The sequence below is a fragment of the Ambystoma mexicanum genome, chromosome 11, assembly GCF_040938575.1.
Source record: "Ambystoma mexicanum isolate Mex_15411 chromosome 11, UKY_AmexF1_1, whole genome shotgun sequence".
Taxonomy (NCBI): Eukaryota; Metazoa; Chordata; class Amphibia; order Caudata; family Ambystomatidae; genus Ambystoma; species Ambystoma mexicanum.
Genome location: NC_090934.1, coordinates 1,002,366,720 through 1,002,389,703, shown reverse-complemented (window position 1 = coordinate 1,002,389,703; position 22,984 = coordinate 1,002,366,720). Strand labels below are relative to the sequence as shown.

The 22,984-nt window shown below is 46.9% G+C and overlaps 1 protein-coding gene across 2 annotated transcripts in view; it reads right to left on the bottom strand.

Moving 5' to 3' along the window:
* The window catches only part of CTDSPL2 (CTD small phosphatase like 2), an 896,843-nt gene that overhangs the window by 552,975 nt on the left and 320,884 nt on the right, over window positions 1–22,984 (bottom strand). For both annotated transcript variants that reach the window (XM_069624195.1, XM_069624196.1), the window contains 2 exons: window positions 6,670–6,799; window positions 5,813–5,962 (listed from right to left, as the gene is read on the bottom strand). In XM_069624195.1, coding sequence (XP_069480296.1) covers window positions 5,813–5,962; window positions 6,670–6,799 — 280 coding nt within the window. The remainder of the gene's footprint in view (window positions 1–5,812; window positions 5,963–6,669; window positions 6,800–22,984) is intronic.

Below are 22,984 nucleotides of genomic sequence, written 5' to 3'. Positions count from 1 at the left end.
TTTGTTAATGTGTTGAGCAGCCAGGCTTAACTCAAGAGGGGTCAATATGAGCTGTAGGGAAGTTGCACAGATTCACAGTAACAAGTATTCAAATAGACTTGCACACAAGTTTTCTTGAATAAACTTGAATCAGTCAGAGTAAGCCTTATAACAATATAACAGTAACACTCAAATATACTTCACAAAATACTTAATATTTCTAAAATCAGTAAGTACCCTTTTGGGATGGCCCACAGACAACCTACACCCTGAGGTGACTTCAATAGCTAGGGTGCTGGGCCATGAATATATCACTGTTGCATTTAGAGTCATTTAAGAATAAGTCAAAGGAAAAGGTTATTAGAACATACAAGAGACCACAAATATTCTTAAGCAGGCAAACACTTTCAGATCCCCCAATAAGAGTCATTCAATAGAACAGGCTGGGCAAAAGTCTATCTAAGCTTAAGTATTTTGCAGGTAAGAAAGGTCTTTGCACAATGTTTTAGAAGTCTGAAGAAAAAGAATCAATGTAGGAACACAAGCTGTTAGTCTTGTGAGTAGTAGAAGATGCAAGCAACACTACAGCAAGCGATAAATTCTCAGGCTTTTACAGTACCTTTGTATTGAAGAAAAAAGTGCAGCAGATTGCTTTGGTTCCTGAACAGCGCTTCAGAGCTCACTGTTTCGGGGGGACAAGAGGGGGTACTTCTGGGGACTCCTGCACTGCAAAGGGGCGGTCACCGCTCGCAACCGGCAATCTTGAAACAGGTGGCTGTTTGGTGTTTCAGCTCCTTGTGTCTACCACAAATAGCAACACCATGGTTCCTGACCGTCAAGATGGGCTTTCCTTGCTTCTGGGGACCAGCACTCTGTTGAAGGGGATCACTCTCGGTCAGGCCTGCATCCTGGGAGTCTGGAGAATATTCCTGGAGCTCTTTGCCAGCTTAAAAGCAACGCACACAATCGGGTGTTAGTCTCCCTGGCGTTTAGGTTTCCAGCAGCAACTGTGGAAAGCCAACCAGCTCAGAGAGAATGTTCAGGTGGCTTACGTTGGAGTCGATTGGTCCCACCAACTCAGGGGGAGAAGTAGTCCTTGCAAGGGCTTCTCTGCTGCTACAAATTTGGAGTTTCAGCACAGCAGCAGGGCTTCACCGGGCAAAGCAACAGTCCAGGAGCTGCAGCAGGCGTCCTCTTCAAGTTCTTCGTCCAGTGGTCGACTGCCTTCCAAGCCAAAAGCCTGGCCTTTTATTCAGTTCTCTCCCATTCATTCCAGCCTAGCTGTCAGTCACCCAAGCCAATTTCACTTTACTGCTCTGGCAAACAGTTTATCCCAGAGAAGGTATTTAAACCTTGGGAAATCTGAAAGACTTCCCTGTGCCACTGCACTGAAGGTGATGTGTGACAATATAAAAGATGCCTATGGAGTTTGTCAGGCTCCATAACCAAAAGAAACATTTCAGAAATCACATTAAAATACATGAATGGTAAGAAAAGGTGTCTCCCGCACTCCAGGTAAAACATCAAGACTAAAAATCCAGCAAAGTTGCTGTGGGTATCTAAGGTGGAGGGAATTAACACATTTGAGAATTCTCCCCAACATCACCCCAGATGAAGTTTCTAGATGAGCCTGATCTATGAAAGTCTCATCAAAACAGGTTCACCCCTGTCCCTCCAAAACCATCAAGGACCACATTGACACCCTGGCTTACTTCTGCAACCACTCCTTCACCACTGAAGTATTCCCTCCCCCCGCCCTGAAGCACTCCCTTGTGCACCATCTGCTGACCCGTCCTGCCCAGCTAACTGTCGCCTAATCTCCATCACTCCTTTCCTGGGCAAACTCCAGGAAAAGTTGGCCATCTCCCAGCTTAATCTTCACACTGAATCTGTTGGTTTCCTCCATGATCAGCAGTCTGGTTTCAGAGCTTCCAGAAGCACAGAAACTGTTCTCCTGAACATCCATGAAGACCTGTTCTCCAACCTCGATTCCAACACCCCCTCCCGTGTCCTCATTTTGCTTGATCTCTCGTTTGCCTTTGCCACAATCAACCATGCCATCCTGCACAATCATCTCTGCTATAACCTGGGGAATACCCATCAGGCCCTGGCTTGGCTGACTTCTTTCCTCTCTGATCGACCCTCTCCGGTCCAAGTTGGGTCCTTCATCTCTACCTGTGGTGCTCCCAGGGTTCCAACCTCTCCCCCTGGCTGTTCAACCACTATTCTGGCACTTCTTGCCTACTGCATTGCCGCTCTCTGACCCAACTTTCAGTGCTATGCGGAGGATACTCTGCTAATTTTCAGGCTCCTTCAGCCACCTCTTCCCCTTCTCTCATTTCTGACTGACTGCTATCCAGGAGTGGTGTTCCACCAATGATCGCTGCCTTAATGCCAGTAAGACTGAGATTCTCATCGACACACCTGCTCCCTCCTTTCCGATCACTCTCTGGCCAGCCTCCCTTGGCCCTCTTACTACTCTCACCTGTGGGGCTAAAAACCTCGGTGTCATCTTCAAATAAACACTTCTCTCCTCACATCTGATGTCTAAGAAGTCACACTGCCAGTTGCACCTCGGGAGGTATTCCTTTCCTCTCCTTCTCCCAAAAGCTCACCATCTTCAGAGCTCAGGTTCTCTCTAGGCTGAACTACTGCAACAGCCTTTCTAAATCTGCCTGTCACTACTCTGCGCCCTCTCTCTGCAACTCATCCAGAACAGGACTGCAAGACTTGCCCTCAAGTCCTGGGATCGTATCTCTCCAGGACTGAGATCTCTGAATTGGCGCCCAGTGGCTGCGAGGATCAAATTCAAAACCCTCTGCATTGTCCACAAAGCCTTCTCAGGCCTCAATACCTTCAACTCTCTTCCCAAATATCTTCCCTTGAGCTTTTTGCTCATCCGCCTCCAACTCCCTCAGGGTCAGTCCCTTCTCCAAGCAACCAGTTGGTGGTAGATCATTCTTCGGCTGGTGCCTCCCTCTGGAACAACCTCCATGCCTCTGAAAATTTAAGAGAACCACCCCCGGTTCCAAAAGCACCTCAAGACCTTCCTCTTTGCTTCTTCTTGCTCTCCTCTCTCTCCTTTGCTGAACTCCTGGCTGAAATTGCACTTGTCACCTGGTTACCCTCTGTTCTCGGGCCCAGGTCCCCTCCCCACCAGTTGCACACCTGCATTCTCCCCCCAACCCCCGGCAACCCTTGCACTCTGGGGCCGTTTCTGTATCCCTACAGCCTCCTACCAGCACTTACACCTGATGTCTGCAGTTACCCTTCACCTGCCACCAGCTGGCCACACTTATTTATTCTCATTTGTTTTTATTTACTGTTGATCCCATGTACTGCACTTCCCCAACCCCCCTCACTTTTCCCCTTCACCACCCCCCTCACTTTTCCCCTTCACCACCCCCCGCACTTGCGCAATCTCAAGGTCACCTGGCCTAGTAAAATCGTTCCTAGCCTTCCCTCTGTCCCCTCACCTTACCTTGTTGCGCCATAAATGCCATATCATATCAGGTAGCCGCTTTGCCAAATAAAATCTGTGTATGCAAGCGCCTTTCAACAGAGCTAGTGAGATTCTGAAAGAAAGTTGGAAGTTCAATGGACTGATTTACTTGGAGATGAATTTAGGTGCCAAGCGTGGATTTGTGCGCAAAACCACTTGGTCCTTATGAATAGTAACAAATGGTTCATGAACTGAGTGCCTGCAGTTCAACTCTCCTAAAGGAAGTAAAAGCCACCAGAAAAGAAGTTTTATAGGCTAAAGCCTTAAGACTAGCTTTGTGCATTGGCTCAAAAGGGGGCCCATACATTTACTAAAGACAAAATTCAAGACACATCCAGGAGTTGGATTAGAGATAGGTGGGTGAATTCATTCCACCCCTTCCATGAAAGCTTTGATAACCAGAACTTTTAACCAGGAAATCTTGCTCTCGAGACTTGGTGTAAGCAAAGGGCATCAATGTGGACCTTCAGTGAGTTAAAAAACGAGTCCAGAGTCTAAGAGGCGAAATAAAAGCCACTGTGGGTGAACAATCAATTGGGTTGATGTCAAGAGTACCACACCAAATGACAAAGTTGCCATTTACTGGGATAATAGTATCTGAGGTTTGTTTTTCGTGCCTCTAAGAATGTCCGTACATCTTTGAGGCAGTTGGAGACGCCCAAACTCTACGTCTTCAGGAGCCATGCTGCTAAATTGATAATTTTAGGGCATGGGAGTAGTGTTATCCCTTAATCCTGGAACATCATGTTGAAGGCGCAAGGCAGTTTCACCAGAGGGCAAAATTACTAAAACGGCCTTCCCTTGCAGTGGTTGTTGTAAAGCTTTTAGGGCTTTGAACACTACTAGTAGCTCTAGCAGGTTGAGGTGTTTCACTACAAACTGCAATCAGGTGAAGCTCCTCCATCTGACAGGGATGAGTGTTGTAAGTGGGATCTACTGTAGGGGTGGTGAAAGATTTAGCCTTCAGAAGGTTGTCCAACCACCATTGCATTGAAGGAATGTGGGCCTTCGAGACAACCACTATATCATTCTGACCACTTGCTTGACACCATTGGGCCAAGCGCCACTCGTGCATAGGACGCATGCACAAACAGGCATACGGAATGAGGAAAATGCAGGCTGGCATCATTCCTAATAGCAGCATGGCTTTCCGAACGGTTATCCGACGACTGGCTACATATTGAGGGATTTGGAACATGTTTTGAACCATCTCATTGGAGAGGAAGACAAGTGTCTTCTGCCCGAATTAGGGCTCACAGAAATTGTTTCACTTGGCTGGGAAAATACTTGATTTTTGCCGATGGAGAATCCCAGTTAAAGAGAAGGTCTACAGTCTTTTGTGTGTTCTCTAGACACACCCGATTGGTGTCTCCTGTTATGCGTTTGACCCTGTAATAGGTTTTGATTTACTAGGTGGTCCTGATCAGCGCACCGATCCGTGAATGGTTCATGTGTTTGACCTGGTCGCCAGGTGACATCTCCACAGCAGTGTGTGAAGCTTGCCGTTTGGAGTTGTGGACTGGCCTGCAGGAATCTTGGATTTCCTGATCAGATTTCTGTTCAGCTTCCAAAGCTGAACCAGGGCTGTCACGTTCTGGGTCAGACTTTGCTCTGGCGGGGTAGTCCGAGGATGCCTCAGCCTGTATAGGAAAAGCCAGTGTTGACAGCTGATCCTTAAGCGTTTTAGGCTTAAAAAGCCTACATGAACAGCATTTGTCTTCCCAGTGAGCAAGGAAATCAAGAACTGCATACCTTATGGTGTCTTTCCACAAGAACATGGTACATATGGGGCAACACTTAAAGGGGGTATTCTCCATGTTGGATGCCGGCAGACAGCAAGATGAGGATTATTTTAGGAAACATGTATGGAGGCATTCTCCCTGACTGTATATGTAATGGTCTTTCCCAGACTACCTACTGTGAAGGCCAATGCCTGTAGCTGTAGTCTACTGCTGATCCCAAAAGCTGCTAAATGGCTGTTAAAACGTTAGTGCTCCATCGGGCGATATTGGACATATATGTACATAGAAAGCTCGAAGTGTTTGATGAGAGGTAGCACGTCGAGAACTCTGCAGAATGCGACCAACCAGATGGTGGAAAAACACAAGGGGGACCTCGACACGAGGGATCATGGGTACAGTACACATCATGGAAGGGATAACATTACAGTAACGCCCAGTCGATGTCCTTTTCAGAATAACTAATATGAATATCTGCAAAGATTAAAGGATGTAGGAGAAATTGCCAGTGCAACAAAGTCAACTTGCAAGAGAAGCCAAGAGCATTAAAGAAATCGCTCCATGATTAAGTTTGCGATTATTTAATACTTACCATTTTTATTAGCTGGTGAGAAGAAATTGAAGACAGGAGAGAAAATGGTTCCCAGTAAGGTGGTCCTGGGAGGGCTGCCAGGGGCACATGCTTCTTCAAGTTTCCCATTCTGCTTTACATGCGAGATGGCCACATCATAACTTCCAGCCTCTGGAAGGAGAGTAAAAACGGACACATGAAATTCGGAAGCTCCTCCTCTACATCCACTTTAAGATGAAGATGCCCGCAATGCATGTAGCAATGACTAAATAAGGCATCTGCAGAGCACGTAACCTACTCGGATAACCTAAGAGCACCAACATTAAACCCATGGCATTATTTATCAGTAGAATATCCCTCCAACCTTTCAGACTTGAGGTGAATTCCAGGACTAGCCCAGCAGCATAAAAAACAAGCAGCCTTCCACTGCATAGCCTATCTCCGAATCCAGACGCTAGCTTGGAAATAGTCTTTTGGTCAATTCACTGGTCTGTCTCCCGACAGCCCCAACTCAAGCCCCACTCAGTCAGCTCTTCGCTAGAGGCCTCTGTTGCCGAGACTCTGCTCCTAGACCTTGCATCCTTTGCTGAAGTAGTACTGTGCTGAATGCTGTATCCTCAACCATTCTGTCTCATCCAATGAGAACTGTAGGCGAAAAACCCCTCATCCACCCGCCACCCCCCGAACACCCGCATCCCAGCCTCAGCCCTCTACTGCAAGCTGTGCTAGAGTCTACAAACGCTCGGCCTGGAGGTTGGTCTATACAGAAAGGGGTTCCACGCACCAGCACTACATGAAGAAAGCTCTGCACCAAAGCAATGTTTGCATTTCATGCTCCCACAAAGCCATGCACACCACACTTCATCCAGACTACCAACCTCCATTGACTTGACTTTTCCGCCGTACTCGAGCAATGGGCTTTTCTCCTGTGCGTGGAGTGGAGGAGATTAAGTTGTTGTCAAGATCCCGCTCAATACGGCTCCTCTTGGATGGATTTTCTCTTTCGTCCTTAATAGAAAGTTAGAAGAAACAGTTCAGCTACTGTCCAAGCATCCCCACAACTGCCCCAGTTAGAGGGCTACTGAAAGGTCTACTTCCAAGAATTGAAGGGGAAACCAGCAGGTAGTTCTTTGGTACACAACTATGCGAAAAACTGCAAAATATCTTCCCTGTAGAAATGGCTCAATTAATTCACCATGTGCTGAGTATGTCAAAGAAGAAGCAGGTAAACAAAGAAGCAGACAAGCTTCAGTCCTCTTTCATGCATAAGGAAATGATATAATGCCAGAGAAAACCAAAGAGTAGGGGGAAAATCGCAATCGTACATAAAGAACACATCCAAGCATCTCAACTGATCACAACCGACATAGAAGTCAATCCCTCATCAATATCGAACTAAACAACCAAATCAACATAGTATTCATCCTGATCAACAGACCACCGTAACTTTGCAACAAAATTAGCAGATATGGTCGCGATTTTATCAACCTATCACAAAAACCTAGTCATACTGGGGGACTTACATTTCAAGTAAATAGTAAATGGATTCATCCACAATGGCAGACACCCTGGATGCAATTATCTGCAAAGGACTACGTGCATCTGCGCCACCTACACCGATGGTATGGAGCGACCACTACCTGATCTACTACATCACATCCCAAACCTGCCTACCAGCCAGAACTTACTCCATGCCAGCAAGAAAAGAAACTGTAAGAACCTAGACCTAGAGGCCATAACAAACCTAGACTTTGCCCTCGCAAGCAGAACAGAGCGCACCCAAACAACCAAAGACAGCAGAAATTATAAGTTACTCACCGTATTGACCAACGTACTCTTAGTCCCCTTTCCTCCATAATGCATGGGCGTCCCTTCCAAGGCACGGGAGATGACCTTTTTCACCAGAAAAAACGTCTTCCCCGTTAAATTTAGAGGCATGCGGGCGTACGGGTCTGGAAGCATACACTGCCCCAACTACGCCCTCCGGCGCCACACCTCAGTCCCCATAGAAGCGTTGACAACGGATTAACATTGCCTCATGAGATCAGTTATATGGGGGGCATATGGAGGAAAAGGGACTAAGTACGTTAGTCACTGCAGTGAGTAACTTATAATTACTCTTCCGTACTGTCCCCTTTCCTCCATACTGCATGGGCAATTACAAGTGAGTAAACCCAGGGTGGAGAGGAGCCCCTCCTTAAGCAAAAAGGTTTAAGAACCGCCTGTCCGAAAGCCACCTCTGATCTAGAGCCGCCATCCAAACAGTGCTTGCAGAAACCCGGAGGGGTGGCCCATGTGGCTGCCCTGCTTATGACCTGCCAGGGGACATTTCACTAGAATGCGATGGCCATTGCCTTGGCTCCGACCGCGTGGGCGTGCATATTGGCAGACAGCGGCTTATGCTGTCCCTCGTATGCTTCTTTGGCTGAGACCATACAACTGGCTATGGAGGCACGCTATCCAGGTCTTGTACCGAAGGTGACAAAAAAAACTGCGTCCAATTTGTGGAAGCTCTTGGTCCTGTCTTAAGTAGAATTTCCAGACATCCAGGCAGTGCAGAAAATTTAGGCAGCACCATTTCTTCGTTCAGATGGAATGAGGAAGGCACCTTCGGTAGGAATGCTGGGTGTGTCCGCAGGGCTATCTTATCACTGTGAAGCATAATATAGGGCTCTAAGGCGACCAGCGCCCAGATTTCACTTATCCGGCGAGCCAAGGTGAGGCCAACTAGCAAGGCAGTCTTAATAGAGACCAGCCCAATGTCTGCAGACACCATTAGCTCAAATGGTTTGTGCGCCATGGCACCCAACACTATATTGCGGTCCCACACGGGGTGTGGCCTCTTGAAGGGCGGGTAGGGTCTGGCGAGTCCCGTAAGATGCTTCTCGACAATCGGGTTGGAAGGAGAGGGGGTGGGGGGGGGTTAGGTGGGGCAGGGGCCTTCCTTCGAGTTTCTGTAGGCCCCAATGGCAGCCAAGTGTTTACCTGCACGGCCGAGCGGGCGAGGATGCGCAGAGAAAGAGCACGTCGTCCAATGTACATGTAAGGGGGGGTTATATCCTTGGAGTCCGGATAGCTTTGCTCCTAGCGCCCTGTATGATCTCTAGATTAGCCTGAGACAGGCAGAGGTGTCCTAGCGTGACCTGCTCAGGAACCACGCTGTGAGGGCTAGTTCTGTAGCATAGGGTGAATGACCCTGCCCCATTGCTGCGCCAGAAGATGTGCTGGGCCCGTCAAAAGGTGAATGGGAGGTCTCAAAGGCCGAGCAGCTCCGGGAACCATGGCCTGGATGGCCACCATGGAGCCATCAGCATGACGCCGAGTTGGCGAGACTCCTTGATCCTGCATATCACCCTGTGCATCAGCGGCGTGGGCGGGAAGGCGTATGCGGTCATGCCGTTGCACTGAATCTGAAATGCGTCGCCCAGGGAGCCGGGGCCCTGCCGTCGCCAGGAGGTGAACTGTTGGCACTACCTGTTGTCCCAGAAGGCAAAGAGGTCCACCTGGGGGTGTCCACATTTGCTGAAGATCTCCTGCAATACAAGGTTGTTTAGGTGCCACTCTTGTCTGCTCCCAGCCTGCTGAGCCTGTCAGCCTTCAGGTTGGATACCCCAATGCTTGTTGTCATAGAACATGCTGGTAGAGTTGCCTGAATGAGGACGACCTTGCCCTTGATAACCAGAAGGAAGGCTCTAAGCACTAGCCAGATCACCATCGGTTCCAGCAAATTGATGTGGTACTCTTGCTCCTGCCTGATCCAGGTGCCATGGACGCAGTGGTTGTCCAGGGTGCGCCCCCCCACCCCCATCCCTTGAAAGAGGAGTCCATAGTGATGGTGACCTGTGGGGTAGGTTGCCAGAAGGGCTTGCCCATCCGCAGGTTGCTGTCCCTGGACCACCAGGTGAGGTCCAGGTGAAGAGGAGGAGGAACGATGATCATCTCTGCCTGAGAGCCCAGTTCCTGGCTCCACGATGCTGCAAAGTGCAGCTGTATCCTCCTCATGCCGAGTCTTGTGTGGGGGACAGCCAATACGACCACTGCCATGAAACCCAGTAGGTGCTGGTACCACCAGGCCGAAGTCACTTCCCTGCTGAGGAAGTGCACAGTGGCCACGATCTTGTCCTCCGAGGGAAAAACTGAGCCTGTGTTCCAGATGAGCCCCAAGAAGCTCAGTCTGCGTAGGCTGCAGGTGTGACTTCTTGAGATTAAGCGAAAAGCCCAGATCGTGAAGGGTTCATGAGGGCGTGAGAGGTGCAGTGCACAGCTTCCGGAGATGAAGCCCTGACAATCCAGTCATCGAGGTATGGATAGATGTGGTGGCCTTGAGCCCCGAGGAGGGCCACCACAGTATTCAGCCTGGTAACCCAGGGGGGCCCGAGTTGAGGCCAAAGGGAAGCACCTTGTATTGAAATGGTAGCCCATGATCCTGAATCGTAGAAAAGAACGATGAGGCTGCCAGATCGGGACGTGCAAGTACGCGTCCTTCAGATCCAGGGAGCACAGCCAGTCTCCCCTGCACAATGTCTCCGTTATTAGAGCGGGCGTAACCATCTTGAATTTTTGTAGAGGTAGGGAGAGGTTGAGGGTGGAAAGGTCCAGCACAACTCTCAGGCCCGCCTGGTTCTTTCTGAATGGCAAACATTCTGGAGTAGAAGCCCAAGCCTCTCTGGGAGGCTGGGACTTCCTCCACTGCCTGGCTCTCGAGAGGGCGACTGGATCGCCGCCAAAAGACTTGCTGTCCCAACCTGTGGGCGAGGGGAGAGGCTGGGATGGGTAGGCGGTACCCAGTGGATACTACCGAGAGGATCCAGGGGTTCACAAAATTCTGGCACCAGAACTGTGCATGGAGAGCAAGCCTGCCCACCACTGGAGACACGTGGACCTGGAAGGGCGTGTCATGCCTTTTTTCCCCTCTGAGGCAGTCCCTGAGGAGGGGAACTGGAAAAAGCCCTTACACCCCCCCCCACAATCCCCCTGCCTTTTTGTTGTTTGCGCTGAGGATGGGTCAGCGAACAGTCAAGCTGCCTAGACCCCTGCTGTCTCAGTGGCAGGTGGCTCTAATCCAGTCTTGGATTAGAGTTTGTGGTCTCCGAGTTGAGGCTACCCTTTTCCGTTTTTGACTCTGTGCGACTCACCAGTTTATTCATTAGAAAAAGGCTAGGCAATACCCAGTCACATATAAGCTATGTTCATTACCCAGCCGACACGCCCGCAGCCAAGATGGAGCAAGCCTATGGGTCAGAACCAGTTACATTTGCCAAATTGCATGAAAATACCGTTGGCAAACAGGGGATAGAAAGAATTCCCACAACCTGGTTCATCTGACATGGGGGGGAACTTATTTGGTAAGGGTCCTACTGGACTCTAACCGATCTAAACCACTGCCAAGCAAATAGTCAACCTTTGCACTATGGAGTAACGAAGCATCACAAAGCTGAATTTCACTTTCAAAAGCACAGGGAAGGTAAGATTAAATTAGAGAAAAGGATGCACAATAGAAAAAAATTGATAATGAGCATGCCCTTTACCTGGTCCCCACACCAACTAGTCCACTGCCCACCAATGACGATCCCCCCCCCCCCCCCCCCCCCCCCCCAACTACCCATTATCCTCCAGCAGTACCACAAAACCAGGCACGTCCCTCAAACCCTACAGCACCTGCCCAGGCGTTGGGCATATTACCCGATTCCCACTACCCAATAATATCTGCACAGATACCACGTGCACTACAAAGAATACTGAATCACTTAAGCAGCCCGGATAGGATTGTCCATCACTCCACAATGTCCTCTCAAGACATGAGGCACTTTAGGACTAAGAGGGAAGGTCACATTATGTACATATAATGGACTTAAGATTGAAAGACAATAGCATTATACATGGGTGAAGATATTAATGAAGAGAAAGGGGAGTTACTGCACAATGTCAAATGAATTACAAAAAAAAGGGTTAGGTGCACCTCCATTATATCAGAAGATCTACCACCTCTCAAAAAGGCACATTTGGGAGTACATAATTAACCAGAAAGTAGAATACCAGCAGAAGAGGGCGTTTCATACTGTACCATATCACGTTGCTTGTATACCAGAAGAGTTGCGGTCATTCAAAAAAGCATTCCCCACACTCCACCAAGAAGCTTATTTGGATGCTAGAAAGCATCAGATTCCCATAATCCCACTATGCTGATTTGGCCGGTTTGCTTATAGATACTCACACCAGAGCAAATGCACTCAATACGAGCAAAAGCACAATGGTCTCAAGGGTTTAAAGATGCATTCAAAGGAAATCTGGATATTACGAATTTAAGGTTAAACATGAAGTGGTGGGAGAAAAAAAAAAAGGATAGCTAAAGAATTTAAGGAAATAAGGATTGTTTTTAGAAAAATTAAAAATCCTACAAGTTTCAATAATGTTTTTTTATTTGTATGAATAGGAAAAAGTTGTGTTTTGGATAGCTTTGTATCCGTTTTTATGATATGATAATATTGACATCACTAATATACTATGTGTAAATTTTCTTGGACACTAAATCACAATAAATTATAAATAAAAAGTAAAGGAATGAGCAAAATTTACAAATGATTGGCCAAAAGGTGGCATTAGGGCAGGGTTATCAGAGCACTCAAAGGATTTCTTATCAAGGGTCTTTGCCACTTCGGAATATTAGAATATAGAAAATGCCACCACCAGAGCTACAAATTTGGTAACAGTATTTTGTTGCTGGATTTCTTCCAGCTATTAAAAGTAATGTCGAAAAGGCAGTCATTGATTGGAAATGTAAACATGTCAGAAATGATGCCAACAGTAGTGGACAGTTTGCATTTAGATAAGGAGGATCAAAGGACAAAAGCTGTTGGCATTGCAATTAGTTTAACTGACCGCAAAGATATGCCCCTGCGGGACCAGGTTCACAGGGATGTCCCATTCAGTCCCAGACACCAATATCAGCCCTCACAGGACTCAATGCAACTATTGGCAGGTGATAGGACAATGAAAATCAAAGCCCCAACCGGTTTACCCCATACATGCAAGCCCCTCCAAGTGCATATGGATGGTCTAGTTAGACTGACACTCTTGTACCCTAGGCCACTTATACAGCAGCCACAAGGGACCCATAATCATCCTAGTAATGATAAAGTGCAAAGGCAAACCAGATATCAGCCAAGACAATTAAATCCACAATCAACCCACTTCCTAACTGGATACTCAGACTACTCATGTTCACATGTTATTGCACACAATTAAAGTGGATATATGGAATCCTTCACTCGAAGCTAGAATACAGGGACGCTACATAATCTCCTAGTGGCCCGGGAGCTTAAAAAAAGCACCCTAAAAAAGGACAAAACATTGCCCAGTTACATTCATGGAAAGATGCTGTTAGCAAGGCTGTGGGAGGCGTCATTAAGCACCTACCTTTTACTACCTCAACTGCGATAACCCTGGGGTCCCTCTCGAACACAGGTATTTAGACTTGTATTGCATTTCCTCATTCTCTCCGCCTCGAAAGTCCCCACAGCCTTGGCTCTCTTCCTAGCTTTGCTCAATATGAAGAGGCCTCAGTGGCCTTGAGCAGCTATGGAACAAGTCCCAGTCTGACGTGCATTATTATTCTTATCATACGCTCTATTAAGTCTTCTCTAAGCGCTCCTACTATTCTGATCTTCTGCAATCCCAATCTGCTCATCACTGACGTCTTTTCCCAATCACGTTCTAGTCTTCTTTCTCCGTCTGCTGACCACAACACTAACTGCTTGACTTCTCTACTTATTTTACCTCTAAAGTTGATCTTTGTGCAGCTTGTGCTCCCTCCTCATCTAGTTATTTATTCCGGCTCAGATTTTTAACCGATCTCTGCTCCTTTTACGGACACATCCCGCTGCCCTCCTAATGATCCTCTTCCCTCTTGTCTTAAAATCTATACTTTCCTTAATTCCTATCTTACTAGTCATCTTAATGCATCTCTGTAACTCTACTTTTCCTTTCATTTAATCATGCCTTTATTCTTCCTATTCTGAGAAAAACGTTCAGATCCGTCCTCCCTCAAATAAATTGTCCTATTTCTCCTCTTCCTCATCTTTCTAAGCTACTGCAAAGCCTGGTTAACTCTCATGTCTGTCACTTTGAATTCTATTCCTCGTTTTCGACCTCTCCACTCTACTGAAACTACTTCTTAGTTTGGGATTTACTTCTCTCCGCTTGCAATTCTAAACATTCCTCTATTCTCATACTTTTGGATCCATCTGCTGCTTTTGTCATGATGGATCAAAACACTAATCCTACAGTCTAGCTTTTTCCGATTTGTACAATCCTGGTTTCATTCTCATTTATATCTAACCATTCTTGTTCAGTCTCATGGGTCGGACCCTGTTTTGATGCCTCTCCTCTTTCATGGTGTTCGCATAGCTCAGTCTTTAGTCCTTTTCTCTTTGTATGTCTCCTCTTGCTGCCATCATTTCTTCTTTGGTGCTCATCACTTATGCTCATAACTAGCTTTGTCCACTTTCACACACATCCTTCGGCCTGTCTGTGCTATTAAAACGTGGATGTACAATCAGTTCCTTGTTCTTAATGCTTCAAAAAGTGAAGTTCTTTTCTTCCTAGCTTGTGCTATTATTCCTCCTCCCTTAGTCCTGTTTCCACCCTCTCACCTTACTATTTTCTCTTCTGCCCGTAATCTTGGCCTACATCTTGATACAGACCTTTCACTCATCTCTATTATCTCTTGCACCTGTCAATATCTTTAAAAGAAAGAAAAGTCCCAACTTTAGAACTACTAAACCTGTGATCTCCTCGTTAATCTTCACACTTTATTATTCTGTTTCACTCTTTGGTCTTCCTGTTTATCAGCTTGCTCATTTAAAGTCTGTTTTGAATTCCTCAATTCACCTTTTGTATCCGCTTTCTAGTCACAACTACTAGTTCTCCATCTTCTTGGATGGTTATCTTGCCCCCATCGACTTCAATGTAACTATTGTGCTGAAGTCTCTTGCCTTGCTCCTATTTATCTTTCATCCCTCGTCTTTGTCACCTTTGTTCACAATCCTATCCATCATCAGTTCTTTGTCTCCCCTGTGCGCAATCACACTTCGTTCCTCGCTTGCTCCGCTTCACTGGAACACTCCCCTTTCTGCTCGATCCATTGATTCTTATTCTCCATTTCGTTCCTCCCTGAAGAACTCTTCAATGTAAACTGGGCACTCTAAACTTTTGTATTCCCAGGTTAATTCTTCTTGTATTCATTATGTATTGTATCATCATGTATCATAACTATATGTACAGTGCCTTGGCATAAGTACTATATAAATAAAAAAATACTTGGTCCAACTTCCCCTAGAGATGTTTGGGTATTGACTGCCTCAGCGCCATGGGCACAACAATCTACTGCAGACCACACGGCTCATACATTCATCTACCTCATTGCCAGTAGATCTGCACAAAGCAGTAGAAACCTACTGCAAGTACTTAAATTTGTGGCTAGAGTATCAGACATGTTTGCCCATTTGGCTTCAGGATGTTCCACAACACATGGACCACACAAATTATTTGGGAGGTGGTGGGGTGGAGGGGGAGCTCATTACTTCCTTTGAACCAGAGTGATAACTTTAAAAGAAACGTCACTTTGCCTAAAGTGAGTCAATATCGCCTTACCCCTCAAGCAATACAAGGTGATGAACCCATTGACACAAGGTATACTTGTCTACGCCATCTCCCTGCAAGCCTGATTCCCTGTGCGGAGCGCAGGGCAAGTGCAGTGGTAGAATTGAGGGTAGTAAAGGCCGTAAGGGAGATTAATCAGACTGTAGCCAATATGGCTCCATTGGTCCCTACCCTACATACAGTAATTCCAACAATTCAGTCAGGCACCAATGTTAAGTGACTGACTTATGCTCAGCATTTCTTTCAGTACCTTTTGCACCCCCATCAGTTTGCCTTCTTCGGGGGGAGAGCACATCAACACCTGGTCATCAGGCCTGAGAGTCAAAAAATAAATATATGTTACCACACCAAAGCAGACGTGAGGTAGTTATTGGGTGTCTAAGGGCATTACTTTGGATGATTTTGGACTATGCAATTTTGCCACAGTTAACAAAATGGATGCAAGGACGACGCCCCAAATAAAATTGGACACTGGCATTACAGAATTTTGAAGCGTTGAAAAATGCAATGTGTATTGCTCTGGCATTTGGTTTACAGTGTTATGACATCATTTTCTTTACTGCCATGAGCGCTTCATAGTAGCATCTGGTGTATACAGGACCAGAGGTTAGGCCAAGTCCAATGCTTATTTTTCAACACCTCTTGATACTGTGGCTCAGGCCTTTCCAGCTTGTTTGACTGCAGTTTCTGCATCTGTACTGCGCACCAAAAGCGTGTCAGATTGTTTTAAGGTCACCCTCAACTGCTATGGTCCCAGACAATGTGATAGGTCATTTAGAACACCTGTACACAAGTGTTTCTAGACACAAGGGAGGGAGGACAGAGCGAGGACAAAAACAATCTTACCAGGCCTCACGTCACTCAGATCGTGCAAGTGCGATAATGTAAAGTGCTGATGCGGAGTGAAAGTGCCAGGGAGAGGGAAAGATGCAATGCGGGAAGCATTGCTCAGAGTAAGTGCAACCAGGGCAGCGCGGCTCTAAGTACAAGGAAGACAGGGACTGTAGGGTTACTGCTCGTGGAGGAGCTTGGTACCCAGTGAGACTGAGGGTAGCCACGCCACCATTCAGCGCAGAAGACTGGTACGTCAGCAGGGGAGAGAAAGCAGAGGTCGAAAGAAAGGTCTTGAGCTCCTTCCAGAACTTCAGGCAGTCTGGCTCAAATTTGAAATGGGCAAGGCGGCCATTCCAGATGTAGGCACCTGCAGAGGAGAGCGATCTACTGCCCACTCTCTGCCTGGAGAAGCGTCTGATGCGCAGAGTTTGAATCGGCTGAGCCAGAGGCTCAAGAAGAAAGGTGTTTTGGAAGAGCGTTGGATGTTGTGGGGGCCCCAGCTCCAGAAAGCCTTGTGGACGATGCAGAGTGTCTTGATCCTTGTATCCACCAGGAGTCAATGGAGAGATTTCAGGGCTGGAGAGATCGGGTCCCTGGTGTCGGGGCTAAACCCAAAACCAGACCAAGACTAGGGGCACAGAGGGGCATGGTGGGGATTGTGATGCTTAGACAGGGCGTAAGAACAGTGTCTAGAAAGTTACAACCATATAAAAGGCTGCTTTGCCCCTTTTGTTGAAAAGCAGCGCTAAAAAACTACGTTTCCCAGCAGTACCTGTCTCCTGACTACAATTCCCAGCATTCCCGGGGTCGCTATGGACCAATCAGGAGCCGGGCCGGGTGTGGCTCGTCTACGCGCAAGCCCCGAGGCACAGGGCTTGCGCTTGAGACTTCGGAGAGAGAGGACGTGCAGAGCGCAGCTCCAGCAGAATCACTCGCGAGGGGCCAAGCCCCACCAGAGAAGCAGCCCGGCCCCTCGCTCTCACAAGATAAGTTCCTTTACCCATCTTGGGAATCTGAGTGATCAGGGGAGAAGCGCAGGGGGCCATTGCTCGCCCATTCCCAGCCCCTGCGCCTACCAAGATGATAAGTGGGCGTGTATTTGGCGCGTCGCCATATCGCGCTTGTATTGTTGTGGGGAAGCGAAGTGTACGGAAATATCCACACCCAACTAGTGTGTGTTCCCGCCTCCTGGGACCAGGGAGAACAAGGCGCACAGGAGGCGAAAACACACGTGGCAACTTTCCGCGGCGGTCTGAAGGAAGACCCCTGTGGAAGCGCTGGCAATTTCCATATCAGGAACAAGTGGAAAAAAGCCCAGAAGAGTGGCATAACCTTGGCATATTCATCCACGCGTGAACAGAGTTCGGATGGCTGCAATGAACGTTGTGTGGCTTGAATGTGTATGAGGAATGAGTGAATGTTATCTGAACTCAGAGGACAAAATGTTAACTTATGTTTCTTTTAGCTTGGACCAGCTGTGAAACAGTACGGACCTGCCACAAGACTTGACAGCTCTACCACGGACAGGACACCGAAAACCAGAGCTAAATTTGCATGCTGGAAAACAATGCTGTTTAGTTGTGGACTGATAATAATAATAATAATAATAATAATGTTCTGATCTATGTGCATGGGCTAGACTTTGTAAGGTTAACCAGTGAGGGGACCCAAGTCCGGATATGTGGTATTGGTGTGCGAACAGCTACTTGGTAGCTAGTACAATAAAAGTGTGCAATAGTCAGCCCTTTCCCTAAAATACCCCTTCCCATCCACAACCTCTACCCAACCCTCAATACGGTTTCCTTAAACTCCCCCAACCTATCCAACCAGCGAGACCCTAATCCTCCTTCCCTGCTCTGGTCCGGGTTGCCTGTGTAAGCTTTGACTTGCAGGCTCCACGACCACAGTGGGGTTGGTTGGTATTGCGTCGCTCCTGTGCCTTGGACCAGAGTGCCTTGACACCTGGGCTTGAGGCCGAGGACAATTTGTATACCTGTTTTCCGGTCACAAGCAGGTTTTTTTCCTCCCTCGGGCGAGTCCACTATAATGTGCTGTTTTATGTTATAGTTTCACTGTTATCAGCACATCTTGCACTTGAATTGCGACCCTAACAATATTTGATACTTATGTTTGATGGGGGTTGTGCAATTAGACTGTGCGCCAACTGTTACACTTGTCTTGATTGATCTGATACACATTTACTTATGTTTAATAAAGTGCTTGTTCATTTTATATACTCCAAACATTTACTTAATGTGTCATACAATTTGTGATTTCCTTTGTCCTCATTGCATTTTTTGTCATACAATTTTGGTTTCAGGCTTGTATTATTTTCATACACTTTTTCCTTGGTTTACAAATTCTTTCTATGTGTCTTACAATTGTTTGGTAGAATCTTAAAACATCCTTGTTATACAAGACTTTAATATTAATCTCTCCATGTGTTTCCCCACAGTGATTCCTATGGATCATCAGGAGAGAGTCACTAGTGTTGTGGTCTCTTTAGAAATCTAAAGGAGGGGTGTTTCTTAAATTTCTTTTTTTAGGTACAATTTGGTCATCTGTGGTTACTTGCCTTGTATTAGAAACTGCATTCAGAAGATATGATCGTCTTCTGATCACAGAGCCCGACAACTCTTGTAGCCCTGTTCTGGTTTAGTTGCGGAGAGTAGAGGAAGGCAGATTGAGAGAGGCTGTTGCAGTAGTCCAGCCCAGAGAAAGCCAGGGCTCTGGAGACAGTGAGCTTCTGGGTGAAGAATGCCTGGGGTGCAGCTGGTAGTGGGTCTTCTTGACAACGTCTGATGTAAGGAAAGAAGAGAGTGGAGTCTAAGATGACACCAATGTTTTTTGCCTCACAGCAAGGCGAAAGAAGAGGGCCCCCCAAGTAGGGTGGCCAAAGTAAGAGGCAACGCGGGAGCAGGGGTGCCAATGAGAAGGATCTCAGTCTTACTGGCATTAAGGCAGAGATCACTGGAGGCGCACCAATCTTGAATCGCGGATACAGTCGTGAATGAGCAAGATGGGAAGCTAAGGGAGCCTGAAAGAGCAGAGTGTCATCCGCATAACACTGAAAGTTAGCGATGGAAGACAGAAGGGGGCCAAGTAGACTTTGAAGAGCCGGGGTGAGAGGTTAGAGCCCTGGGAAACACCATATGTGGAGAGAGGTGGTGGAGAGCAAGGACCCAAGGTCCAGGAGGAAGGACAACCATTCCAGGGCCTGATCAGTGATGCCCAGGCTCTCATGGAGTAGATTGATCAGGCTGGCTTCATTGACTCGAAAGCAGAGGCAAGGTCATGGAGGATGAGGAAGGCTTGAATCGAGATAGGTGAGCAGATCTTCACGGGTGTTCAGGACAGCAGTTTCCGTGCCTCTGGCTGCTCTGAAGCCAGACTGATGGTCATTGAGCCAACCAACAGATTCAGTGAGGAGTGTAACCTAGGAGAAGCCAGCTTTTCCAGGAGTTTGCCCAGGAAATGAGAGAGAGAGAGAGAGAGAGATCAGGCGATAGTTGGCCGGAAAGGTAGGGTCTGCAGAAGGTTTTTTAAGGAACGGATGCACAGGGCAGTGCTTGAGGAGAATGGGGAAGTTCCAGTGGCAAAAGAGTGATTGCAGAAGTCTATCAAGACTGGAGCAAGGGTGGCAATTGATGGTTCTGGAAGAGCAGGGGAAGCAACTGTTTGGATACTTTCACAGATTAGACTTTGTTGTGGAGAAGGGAGGAGGCGAGGGAGAGACAGCCAGAGGGGGGCCAAGAGGAAGAGGAGAGGACAGGATGTCCTGAGTATTAGTGGTGTAGTGAGAAGTCCGAGCCATACAGAGAGCCTGGGAGGGAACAGAAGAGGTGGAGACTGCAAAAGTATTGGCCAGCTCCTTGCAGATTAAGAGTTTAGCCACGTTGGAGGCCACAGACACGAGCTTAGATGTGGGCCCTCTTCTTGGAAAGGACAGAGCGTCTGTATTGTCTTTGGAGCAGGCGACAGGCCACTTTGTCAGAGGATGCACATGATGCATTCTTTATTGCTACACAGCAAAACCGCATCTTAGACAGCAGAGCTTCTTGCGCTATGAAGAAACTTTTTAACAATCCTTCCAACATATTAGCACATATGGGCCCTCAAACAGCCTCATTTGTGCCAGTGCATGCACTGCCTGATGAACTTTCAGGACCATTACTTTTTGCTCACTGCACTACCATCAAGCCTGACATACCAGAGGTTGCCTTAGAAGAAGGGTACATTATTTACGTGAACAGGTTGTCACTGCGTCTTCATTCCTCTGAACTCATCTGCATTTTCTGCTGAATTGTTGAAAAATATGTTGTACTAAGTACACAATTAACACGTGTTCCGACCTCAGCTCAAGTTGCAGAACTCATTGCAATAACATCTACATGCTATCTCGAATCCGCCGACTATCACCATATACAGAGGGCAGATATGCATGGGGTTTAGCTTGTGATTTTGGCAAAATAAGGAAAGAGCAAGGGTTTAAAAACTCAGCGGGGACAGATTCTCAATGGCCCTTACACTGCAGCCCTTCTTGGTGAGATATTGTTGCTCACAAACATCGCAATTGCCAAATGTTCTGACCATTCAAAGGGGGAAGACTGTACAAAGTTAATCAGCAGCTGACTGAATGGTGCTGTGGATAATCCATCCCAATGACATTTAGCAGCAGTATATGTAAGCAACTGTCAGGTGTATGTTACAGACAGTTTGCGCAATGTGAGCTTCCTCCAGGGACCTCAGGCTGGCGGGGCCAGTGCCAGCTTGTTCATCTGTGGGGCCCAGCTTATGCAGACACTTTACAGATCGATGCAGATGCTCAGCAGTCAACTGGCGCTTCAATGCTAAACTAACAGTGAGCAGAGTTCCAGAAAAGTGCAGGAGACATGCAGAGAAAAATGTAAAGGTTGGTTATGTACCCACAAAAATAAATATAAATGTGTACATGGAAGAAAAAAAAAGTCCCAGAGCTCAAGAATGAAACTATTTCTAGACTCTTGCTGTGGTCAAGAACTGGGAAGTGGAAATCTACACACTTTTTGGTATGACTGACTTGTCAGGGAAAGTTAGGGCTTGCTACATTGTAGATCAGCTTGCAGAAGTGTGCTGGTTTTGTGTTCGCCATCTACTTGCCCCTCTTGTCAGTCAACCAGCGAGGAGTGCTGGGCTGTAAAGCTCTAGCTAGCATTGTAATTGTACTTACACTCACCTTAGAAACTTAATTAGTAGCTCCTGCTCAAAGTGTATAATTATTTAGCCTAACCTTTTGCACTATCAGATCGCCTAGTGAGCCTGACATCAGGAGTGAAACAACTCAGCGTGTAGTTTCCACTTGAACTACATGGATAGGCTGGCGCGTTAGGGCGGGCCAGCGCGCGCTGATCCACGTCTGTACAGGCTGTATTGTGGACGAACTCTGCCAGGTAAACCCTTAGTGATTCCTCCAATTATATTTTGTGAGCATGGGCCATTACCAACAAAATACTTGTCCATCACACTCTGCCAATCAACAAGGTAAAACACTTGCCGATATCATCCCACTTACATCCAACCACAGTACATGTCATGAGAAATCTTAAACGCAGATTGCAGGCCACCGCCCCCCCCCATGCCCCTTGAGCATTGACAAAAATCCCAATTAAGAAAAGCTGCTCTATGAGTTAAAACTAGCCTAGCTTAACATGGGATCATTACCTAAACATGCCCTTGAAGTACATGATTATATGTTAAACCGGACTGATACGTCTCTCACTGAGACCTGGCTGCAGGAAAGAATTGGTCCAATTATAGATCTAGCCACTCCGGACTATAAAATACTCTGCAAGAATAGACTTTAAGGCAAGGGAGGTGGAGTAGCCCTAAGTAAAAATGAGATCAGTATTCGAGTCACAAACAGACTGCACTGGATGCAAAGTCCTTCACGCCAAATTAAGCCCCACAAGCAATTGTTTAAATATCCTTCTAATCTACCAACCTCCTTCTGAAATGCCATGCTTCAATGAAGACCTGGGCCAACTGCTCAACCCCTTGAACCACCCTAATTCATCCACCATACTCTTTGGAGACTTAAATCGGTGGAAGGGGGATGTCAAGGACGACGCTATAGAGTTGGACCACCCAGGTAACCTTGGTTTCACTGCTCATAACTCACCAACATAGGTGGCCATACCCTTGACTGGGAGACATTGCGCAATATTACCACATTAACACTAATCCCTGCATATGGTCTGACCATTATATGATCAACTGCACCTTCCAACTGTCGGAACACTGTTCTGTGAACCTCCCAAAAAAAACAAAAAAAACACAAACTAAGATAAACTAATCACCAAAACCCTCTCCGAACAAGTTACTATGTTTAAACTAATAAGAATATGTCCCCAGAGTTCCTTTTTAACTCCATCACCATTGAAGATACCACCAAAATCTTAGCTAATATCAGGCCTACCTCATGTATAGGAGACCTTCTCCCTTAAACATGGGTGGTTTTGCTCCTTTTCTTACCAGATGTATTAATGCTTTTTTACACAAAACTGTCTTCCTCCATCAAGGAAGTAGCAGTTACTCCTATAACCAAGAAACCTGAACGCAGTGCTAAAGATCCAACAAATTCATGACCAATTACAATACCCCATTTTTTTACTGAATATTCTGGATAAGGCAGCAACACCCCAATTACAGGCACACTTTGAA